This window comes from Polyergus mexicanus, unplaced genomic scaffold, assembly GCF_030449975.1.
Source record: "Polyergus mexicanus isolate NDT 795.1 unplaced genomic scaffold, iyPolMexi1.0 SCAF_21, whole genome shotgun sequence".
Lineage (NCBI taxonomy): Eukaryota > Metazoa > Arthropoda > Insecta > Hymenoptera > Formicidae > Polyergus > Polyergus mexicanus.
In genome coordinates, this window is record NW_027223341.1 from 4,574,127 (window position 1) to 4,585,398 (window position 11,272).

Sequence of the window (11,272 nt, forward strand, 5' to 3'; positions counted from 1 at the left end):
TACGCTACCCAATGAGTACCCGGTCCGGATGCGTCGTCTAAATTCACAATGCCGCTCTCATCGCGGCGCGCTTGCGACGGAAGCGCGTTGCGCATAAACACACCTCTAAAATGAGGTACGCGCGAGAGTATCGCCGCGCGATTTAATTGTTCGTTCGTTGTTGCTCCGACGGATGGGAGAATCTTTAGCGTCTGTTTACGCGAAGTTTTTTTTTAGCTCTTCTTCTCGTTGAGGACACGCCACTTCCACGTTTGTACGGCGCGAGATATAAACCGCGACCTTCCATCGCGCGATCATGACGCTGCAACTCTTCCAGTTGTCGTCGCGCTGCTTTGCGATCGTTCACCGCTTTCGCGATTCCCGCCGCTCCTCCGGCCAAAGAACCGAGAGCTCCTAATAACGGTAGCAGGGGTAAAAAGCCGCCGCGTTTCGCTATCGGAAGCGTTCTTTTTCTTGTAGCGATTATTCTTCTTTTGTTCTTTTTTCTCTTGATTTTCGTTGTACCCATTCCAAGTTTTGTCTTCGATTTCATAGCCATCCATACAGCCGCCGCGGCGGCTCTCTCGCCGAGAGTCGAGTCTTTAGCCGCGACACGTTCGCGCGCTTTTTTGGCAAGCGCGTGGTCAGCGACGTGTCGATCAGCGAGCTCGCCGCTCCGCGAGTACGCGATATCGTGCTCGCGGCAGGCTGCGTCCAGAGGATTGACACCTCGATCGCCTCGCGCGAGTCGTTTCGCAAGACGAGTACCCGGCCCGCAAAATTGATATCCAGGTATATGTAGTTCGAAAGGGAGTGCGTTTATTGCTCTATTCAATAAGCCAGCGCCATGACTCACACCGTACTGCTGTTTCGCGAATTGCATTCGCCGCAATCTTTAACAAGCGGCGCCGGACCGTCGATGTGTGTTCGTTGCCAAGGGCGATTATAATGCTCTAGACATCGACGGTAGCGCCGCACCTCCGGATCCACTTTTATATATTCAGGCAGTTTCTCCCACAATCGTTCTACGTAGCGACCGAAATGCTTTAGTAAAATTATTTTCGGAATATACCGCAATTGATCGGTGGTGAAATCGAGAATATCGTCGCCATCTATTAGTAAGATAAACATTTCGATTCACCGCGCGCAATTCGCTACTGCGCGATTGATGGCAATCTATTCGTATATAAATTAAAAAGTCTCGCCCTGCCTTACGCGAGTGTATCGCGCACGCGCGCAGCAAGAGGAATGCGTTTCGTGCGGCAACCGATCGCGATAAAGGTGACGAACCTCGATAATAAAACGCGACCGTCGAAAGAAACGCGTAGACACGGTCGTCTATTACCGAGCGCTATTCGTTGCGTTATTTGCGGACCTTCTAGTTGCGGCAAAACAAACGCATTAATAAGTTTGTTGGAGAGTCCGCATGGTGTACGCTTCGAGAACGTTTATGTTTACTCAAAGTCATTGCAGCAGCCTAAATATCAATATTTAGAAAATTTATTAACACCGATGGAAGATATAGGTTATTTCACATTTTCTAATAACTTTGACGTTATTTCACCCAGCGAAGCTCTCCCGAATTCGATATTCGTATTCGACGATGTAGCGTGCGACAAACAAAATACTATCAGAGAATATTTCGCTATGGGTCGACACTCGAACGTCGATTGCTTCTATCTGTGCCAGACGTATGCTAAAATACCGAAGCATTTGATTCGAGATAACGCTAATCTGTTAATTCTTTTTAAACAAGATGGTACTAATTTACGTCACGCATACAACGATCACGTGAACACGGATATGTCGTACGAGAATTTTCACGCGCTATGTCGCGCGTGTTGGCGATATAAATATGGTTTCTTAGTAATCGACAAAGATAGCGCGCTCCGCGCTGGTAGATACAGACGAGGATTTAATGATTTCATTGTACCGTAGAACGATCAGTTGTCGCGAATACGTCGAACGCGTTAATCGCTCTCTCGCGAGTTAGAAGAAGTTGCAATGGCCTCGACGGATATCGGCGAACGCGAAAAAACAGCAAAAGAGATAGCTAAAACGCGCGCATCGATTCGTAAAAAACACAGAGCATTAAAAACTGGAAAAATGGAAAGCGAGATCGCGATAGAGAGTCGTTTCAAACCGATCGTCGAACCGCTGCGACGCATCGCTGATCGCGCTGAGCGAGACGAGATAGAGCGAAATGAAAATAAGCGCGAAATGATAAAACAAGACGCAACCGACATTTCACCCTCAACGAGCGTCGAGGAAAAATGGAAAGATGAAGCACTAACTCCCGTTTGGAAAAAACCTAAAGCGAAACGAATACGCGCTCGACGACGATTGAACGCCGTTTCTACTCCATTAAACGAATCTTTCGTCGAAAGAGACCCATTCGCGCGAAACGAAACCGAAGAATATGAAACGTTCGAATCCGAGAGTCTCGAATCGCCCTCGATATCCGAAATACCCGTTAAACAAATTTCGCGAATTGCTCAAGATCGCGAAATATCGCACGGTCAACTATGACCGTTAGGGCGAAAATATATGGGGACTCTTCTCGGCGGAGAAGCGCCGAACGAGATTGATCACGTTTACGGAGTTTACATCGGCGAGAAAGGTGCGATGCTCGGCGATAAGCGATTTGACGTAGACGCGAATGATTCCATATTTATAGATGAGATTAAATATGTCGGTACTCCCGGTTTGTATGAATTAATTTTTATGAAAATTCCTAATAGTCTCATATATACAGAAAAAGATAAATTAACATACAGAAGTATATTGTTAACAACGAACGCTCATAGACGTGATCATGACGCTAAAAAATCTGTCTTAGGAAATAAAGGATATAAATACAAATTTATTATCGCTCCGCTTATTCATAACAGCGGCGCGAAAAAAACAGGCGCGGGTCGCGTATCGTCGACTATGCGTGTCACGGACAATAAAATCGATTACGTCCATTGGGACGATCCAAACGAATTAGTGGATCGTTTGCGATTATTAGACGCTTCGCGTCGAGCCGGCAACAACGCTCACGAAAACGAGATTCTATCGATAATCGAGGAGCTTCGCGAAACAGGAGCGATCGTATAAATCGAACTGTCGCGTGGATGACTGTCGCAGTCGTACGCGGAATTCGCGATGTCCGTGAGCAAATTTGGCTCACCTTTAAAAAATCGAGGCTACGACGCGAGAACCGGAAGACTACGTCCGGCTATCGAGTCTCTGCGAAGTTACGTGCGCGATAACGCGCTGTGTCTAAGCTCTTCCATTGAATACGACGCGAGAGAGCGTAAAATAAAACGCTTGGCTCAACCTGAGGAGGACGCCGATGCGACAAGCAAAAGCTACGTCGAGGGAATCACATCGCAATTAAGAAAAGACGCGAACGAAGCGGGACAGGGCGTCATTCTACTATTCACGAGACTCGCTCAGCTCGATAGCGCTTTAGGTAAACGAATAGACGTCGCGGAGAGTTTCGTTTCCGAGATAAAAACACGCGATGACGTTCTGAGTAAACGAATAGACGCTGTGGAAAATTCCATTTCGAGAATAGAAACGAGCGTTAACGCTCTAGATAAACAAATCGATGTTTTAGATAAACGAATCAAAGGTTTAAGCGATCAAATCGAAGTCGCGAAAAAAACTATATCGCTCAACGCGACGGAGTTCTCGACGAGAAACGCGAACGATCGTAAAATAATGTTCAATCAAGGTAAAACAATAAAAGAACTAAATCAAAAATCGCGTATCGCGGCGAATTCCGCAGTGAAATCCGAGACGAAGATACGAGAATTGGAAAATTCAACGTTACGATTGAAGAGAGACGCAGACGAGCTATCGGGAAGAGTGAAAGAACTGGCAAAGATTAGCGGGAGCGGCGAACCGCTCGAAAGAAAGATTAGCGGGAGCGGCGAACCGCTCGAAAAAGAGATTAGCGGGAGCGGCGAACCGCTCGAAAAAGAGATTAGCGGGAGCGGCGAACCGCTCGAAAAAGAGATTCAATTCAACGTTATTCTCGAGAGAAAGAAAAAAGAACTATGAGCGTTAAAAAACGAAGACTAGTCGAGGAATTGCACGCTCCCGCGAGAAGAAACTTCTCGCGTCGTCGCGTTGCGGTGCGCGGGTACGACGACCTATGGCAAGCGGATGTGGTCGAGATGCGTCCTTACGCGAGACTCAACAAAGGCCACAACTACATACTCACCGTTATCGACGTATTAAGCAAATACGCATGGGCTGTACCGCTTAAGAGCAAAAGCGCAAACGAGGTTACTCGAGCGTTATCTAAAATAATACGAGACTCTAAGAGGTGTCCAAAAAATCTACAGACTGATAAAGGAAAAGAATTTTACAATGCCGATATGCGAAATTTTACGAAGAAGCACGAAGTAAATCATTATTCGACATATTCGGTGATGAAAGCGTCGATAGTCGAACGATTCAATCGTACGCTCAAAAATTTTATGTGGAAGTATTTCACGCTAAACGGAACGTACAAGTGGATCGACGAGTTACCACGACTCGTCGAGGAATATAACACGCGAAAACATCGCACTATAAATATGAGACCTGTCGACGTAACTCCAAAAATTGCCGATAAACTTTTAAATACTGTATACAGCAATATAAAAATCGCGGCTCCGGCGAAATTTAAAGTAGCCGATCCGGTACGCATCAGTAAATTTAAAACGATTTTCGAGAAAGGCTTCACACCCAACTGGACTACAGAGATTTTTCGAATAACTAAGATACAACGGACTAATCCCGTAACGTATCTATTAAAGGATTCGCGCGGCGAGCCGATCGCGGGAGGATTCTACGAGCACGAATTGTCGCGCGTTGGCGATCCCGACGTGTATCTCGTAGAAAAGGTGCTGCGTCGAAAGGGTGACAAGATTTACGTGAAATGGTTAGGAATGGACGAATCGCACAATTCTTGGATAAATAAAACAGCTGTATTATGATAAAAATGTATTTTTATTAAATAAAACTACATATTATACATATTATACATATTATATAATATTTATATTATACGAAATTGTAGACATGTTAAAACTAAAATAATCGTATAATTATAAAACAAGGAAAATCTTAGAAAAAATTGTAGACATGTTAAAACTAAAATAATCGTATAATTATAAAACAAAGAAAAAAATAATAACACAATACAATTAAAATTAAAACTTGTGAAAATCGATTAACCGTTTAAATAATCGATTATAGAGTAATTATCATTATTAATCTTTAAATCGTATGATTATAAAACAATCGTAATTTTGTACGAGTTCTCTCTTGCGCTCCATATAAACTCTTTCTCGCGCCGCTACGCGGCCGCCATATCCTGCGTTCTCTCTTTTGCGCTTTATGCGGACTCTTTTTTATATTTTATATATATTCTTCATCGCATTGTTAAGCGAACATCGTATCTCGCGGTAACTTTATTCTCGCGGTAGCTTTATTCTCGCATTACTCTATATATAACACTTTCAAGAATATAATAAAGAGTCATGGAAATCATCGATCTGTCCAATTCGCGGCTAATCTCGACTCGATTTATGACAAATTCTCGCATTCTATCTCGTTTGCATGTAGCATGTAGCATAATATATGTTCGATGCTAATGAAGTAGAATGCGAATTTGTCAAATCGAGTCGAGATTTGCCAAGACTTGGACAGAATGGTGGTTTCCACGACTTTTATATCGCAAAAATACAAAAAGTTCATTTTTTCGCGTTCTATACGAGTTCTCTCTCGCACCGCTACGCGGCTGCCGTATCCTGCGTTCTCTCTTTCAAACTTTATACGTACTCTTTCTCGCGCTTTGTATACATTCTTTATTACGTCACTATGATAACGCTAAAACTCGCATTAACATCTTTTTCACATTATTCTATATAAAACACTTCCGAGAGCATAATAGAAAGATCGTGAAAATGTACGATCAGTCTTATTTATAATAGATTTTATATCTAATACCTATTATATATAAGACCGATCGAACATTTTCACGATTTTTTATTAAAATCTAATAAATAAAACCGATTAATTTTTATTATTTTATTAAAATCTATTATAATAATTTATATTCAAATTATATTCAAATTATATTATTCGCGCAAATTTGTTCTTCGAAACGATTCGTAGAACGTCCATCGATGTTTTTTCGACGCAATCGTGAATTATATCGAAAATACAATGATAATATATTATTTATAAAATATGTTTATACTGAATAAACTACTAACTAAAGTTTAAATGTTTTAAGAAACGTATAGTATTTTTTCGCTCCCTACAACGGTATTTTATAATGTCCCCACGGTAACGTATCCGTAGTTCCCGATATTGTGTATCGTTTGTCATCGTGCGGACTGAGCGCGATTTTCAATTCCGATACTGTATACATCTCGTGTAACTCGGATCTTATACAAAACTGCTCGCGCTTCATTTCGATCCCCTGTCGAAGACAGCGCGCGTAATCGTCAAACGTTATCGTTCTCGCGACAACGCCGCTCTTAACACCCTTGATTCTTTTTGTATCGCTTTTACCGGCGACTCGCAGCGCGTACATTTTCGCTCTAAGTCCAATAAATTCGGTCATAATCGCGCCAGCGTTCTCATCCTTCATCGCACCAGGTATTTTTTTATTAGCAAGAGGCATTCCATACGCATTGTCCATTGCGTAATCGCTCGTATCGAACTTGTCGATATCGCGCTTCATATTCTCGTATATGTCCTCGCACTCGACGCGATAAATGAGACTATCCGTATCGGTGTACATTATTTTACACTTATCTTGATACAATGGTAGCATGTACTCGTAGTGAAATTCGTATAAACGAATTTTAGATATATCGAGAATACACATACCTACATAAATTGGTTTATTGAACTTAATCTCGAGTTTACGCAATTCTACAGCTACGAGATCCTCCGCGAAAACGCTTCTACTGTGAAAATTCGGCTTCGCGATCATCGCCTCCGCGCCGTATCGCCCGTCCCATCGAGTCACGAGTCGAACATTCGAATGATTGCGCACGTTTTCCATAGTTTTGCCAAACACGGCATTATTCATTAATTTGTATAGATTTTTCTCAAACTCGTTTTTCGCGTTAATTCGTAATCGTGTATTCAGTTCGATGTATTCGCGCAACCATGAAGATTGCGCGAATCGCAATATTCTGTGTATTTTCGTAATGCGTAATCCGTGTCGAACGCATTGCTGCAAATTGCGATAATATATCACGTAACGGTTCTTATCGTACAGTGTGGCGAGAAGCTTCTCGTCTCGTTTTCCGGGCGGCTTATCGCGCGTCGGGCAGAATGGCAAGTCAGCGTGAGAATCGTGAAGGTCGGACGGATACGCAAGGTCGACCTCTAGAATATAACCGATAGGCGAGTCCGATGTCACGGACATTAAGTCAACGCTCGTAACGTTATCGACCCATCGAAAATTTTCGTAAGGCAACGATTGACACATCGCCCATCCGTACAAATTATTTATATCGAAGTACATGAGATACGACGATGGTTCCGAAGAATCGTATGACTGTAAATATTTGTTATTAGCGCGCGCGTATCTGTTAGAACATTGACTTAGCCCGCCGCGTATTCCACGCTCCACGAACATTACCATATCAATGTCGGTTAATAATTCGAATCGCACACTCGTATACTTCAACATAGCGTCCCATGTGTATCCCGGTAACGTGTAATAATACGCGGGATCTAAATTATAACTTCTCATACACGCGTCACGAAAATTTTCGAAAACATCGGCCAATAGAAGAACGTCGGTCTTTAAATATAAATCGCTATAATCGCCTAACGTTTCGACGCGAAATCGCTCCCAGACTCTTATCGCGCGCGCGTAATCGTTCTCAGATATCGCGTCACCGGTTAGCGAACTGTGAAAAGCCTCGCGCGGCGGTAGACGAGTCTCTAACAATTTATCTACGTCGTCGACATACTCGTACGGAAATACACCCTTTCGCGCGAGAAGCTCGAAATCGGCGTCGCTAAGATCGGAAAATTCCGAACGCGCGATCCTCAACTCGCTTTTGTCTAGATACGACGCCAATTTCTCGAGACTCGCGCTTAAAAATTTGAAAGAATCCACGAAACGCAACTTCAAGCGTTTTCCGAACCATCCCTCGTCCCACGCGTCTTCGACGTTCTTCGTGAAAGAGATATACGTTTCTTTCGTTATCGGCAATATTTCCACGCTACCGGGAAAAGCGTTAGCTACATCTTTAATGATAAAATGCGCGTCGTAACCCGATAAATTGTGAAAGAATACGGGAATTACGTAAGTATCCTTATAATTTAAATTACAATTCGAATGAGCCGGACCTCTGTACCGTCCAGTCAAATGACAGTGATCGCGCACGCGAGCGTCTCCCAATTCGAACGGTTTCTCGCATATGCTGCAGCGCGTCGCGTTTACGAATCTCTCCCATTCATCCGATGTAAGATTCGTCATAGGAGCATCGATATCGAGAACAGTTTTCGCGCGAAGCGCTAGATCGTGCAGTTCTCTAACGAACCACAATACGCAATTTTCACCGCGATAAGCTCTGTAAGTAGAGCTAACGCCATCGAGCGCGCATCGCGCGTAATATCCGGCGCTATAAACTTCGTGATGCTAAACGATAGATGTATTCGACGTTCTCCTCTCCTCTTTCTTCTTCAGTACGCATTCGAGATCAGCGTACACCACGAATGGAAGTCGCTCCTTTCTACTATAGTTACGAAACTCTAACCATTTGTCGTCTTTGGTAGGAAGGACTATAGCGCACTCGTTCATCCTTCCGCAGTCCACGCTGTGAGCCGATAACTTATCGCTCGTTCGAAAATAGTGCATGCACCTGCGACATAACGCACATTTTAAATCTCGCGCATTATCAACATCGCGCGACGATTTTTTTAATTAGTACTCACCGATCGCATATATGCGATTTATGTCGTCTACCGCTGAGTTGCGAGCCGACGAGTCGCGACAAATTCTTAATCCACGCGAAATGCGTCGCGTCATCTCGTCGCGTCATATCGTCAAAATACAACAGATTAACGTGTCTGTTCTTTTTATCGTCAGTGAGACGCAAAGGAACAACGCGACAACCGTCTTTTCCCTCCTTTTTATCTCGAACGGTATACACATTAATAGATATGTCGTTAATACGCTCGAATCTAGTAATTTTGTTCAAACTCATAGGAAATTTAACGCCCTTCAGATTCAGCACCGTCGTGTAATGCGGGTACGAAGATTCCCGACCCACGTTTTTTTCAGCTGGATACAGAGCGGCGACCACCGCCCATGCGAAACACGCATTGTCATTAGATTGCACGTTTATCACCGCTTTCTTCAACGCGATCTCTCGCGGCAATTTAACGCGACATCCCGCGTGCATAGGATTGTATCTGTTCACGTTCACGGTTAAATTGAATATTCGCGATAACGCCCATCCGCTATCGCGCTCCTGAAATTCTTCCAACGAGGTTAGAGTAGCGTCGACTACTCGTTTCTCGTACCACTCTCGCGAGTCGGAAAGAGGTAGAAGCGGATAATTCTTCGTGACAATAGTCTTAACATCGATCTTGTCGCCCGAAACGAACTCGCCAACAAATACGGTATTGACCTTAACACCGTTATATTCATTCATAACATCGCGTATTCGATCGAGCACGGTATCTCTAGCGTCCTCGAGAAATCGTCGAGGTTCGATATAATCGAAATTAATAACCGCGCCGGTTAAAACGCGTCTAGAGAAAGCCGTCTCGATCTCGGACCACGAGAATCCCTCGCGTTCCTCTACGCCGCCTCCCACGCGTTCGAAACGTCGACGCAGATCGTCTCTCGCGCCCGTTAATCGAACGATCCGAGCGATAAGAGAATTGATCGCTGCGGTCGATCTCCCTCGGCGCTCTCCTCGACATCTCTCCCGCAGAGACTCGAGACACTCGTCGCACCGTCGCGCCCACGCGCGATACGCGTTCCCCGTCGCGACGTCCCGCGCGCTATCGAGAAGATCGCGCGCCTCCATCTCGTCACTCGTCGTCTAACGAACGCCAAGATTTTTTACAAATAAACCACGTCTCCTCCTCGTCGTAATTCTCGATGTAGAACAAAGCTCTCGTCTCGCAGCCGGCGCACCAATTATTCGACACGTCGAAAACCTCGTCGACGAGATCGCAAGCGGGCACCATCTCGCTATACACCGTTTTCGTCACGTGCGTCGATACGCTCTTCGCGAAACTCGAGCTACGCGCGCAATACGCGCAATATCTCTCGTTCTCCTCGAAATACTTTCCGTTCTCGAATCGGCAACCGAACTTAAAGAAACAATGCACGACGTGATTCACCTCCCACGAAAATTTCGGAATTCCGTATCGCTGTCTCCAATTGCGATAGAGCAAATAGCCATCGGCTCCGACATTCGCGAAAGGTTCGTCGAATTGCGTCTCGCTCGCCTCTCGCACGAACTCTTCCGTGAAATCGATCTCTTCTATACAGTACAAACGATCCTCTATATAACGTTCGCGTAGTTCTTTCTTCAAACAATTCGGTATCTCCAAATTCCATATATCTTCGACATTTCCGATTCGAACGTTCACCGCTCTTCCGGCTAATCTCGTTAAAGCGCTCGGCGCGCGCTTCATCGCGCCGCGAAATATCCTCGAACGTACTAACACCTCGAGATCATCGCGGCGTCCTTTTATAACGAGGAAAATAGCGAGGACGCGCCCCCGATTAACCGAACCGGATACTCGCTCTCGGACGCGCGACGTCGCCGGAAAACGAAAAAAAACTCGCCCCGAAACGCGACGAGCGCGCTCGCGCTAACGCGCGCCTCGAGAGGAGGAGAGCGACGAGGGACGCCCCTCCGTCCGCTCGACCGCCCACCGACGATCCCCCGCCCCCTCGACGCCGGGCGCCCGCCGCCCGCTCGCGGATCGCGCGCTAGAAGCGCCCCCCTAAAGAATCGCGACGGCGGATCGCGCGCTAGAAGCGGCGGATCGCGCGCTAGAAGCGCCCCCTAAAGAATCGCGACGGCGGATCGCGCGCTAGAAGCGGCGGATCGCGCGCTAGAAGCGCCCCCCTAAAGAATCGCGACGGCGGATCGCGCGCTAGAAGCGCCCCCCTAAAGAATCGCGACGGCGGATCGCGCGCTAGGGGCGCGAGTCGCGTCGAGGTCGCGAGTCGGGCGCGCCACCCCCCGAGCGCCATCTCTCGAGCGCTCTCGGCGACTCGTACCCACCGCTTCCCCCCGACCGCGCTTACCCT

The 11,272-nt window shown here is 45.7% G+C and overlaps 1 protein-coding gene across 1 annotated transcript; it reads left to right on the top strand.

Moving 5' to 3' along the window:
- The first annotated feature begins 3,126 nt into the window (after nt 1-3,126).
- Nucleotides 3,127-4,642, top strand: LOC138942054 (tropomyosin-like). Its single transcript, XM_070312086.1, has 3 exons — nt 3,127-3,846; nt 4,317-4,565; nt 4,610-4,642. The coding sequence occupies exons 1-3, from the start codon at nt 3,127-3,129 to the stop codon at nt 4,640-4,642; spliced, it is 1,002 nt and encodes a 333-aa protein (XP_070168187.1).
- The last annotated feature ends 6,630 nt before the right edge of the window (nt 4,643-11,272 follow it).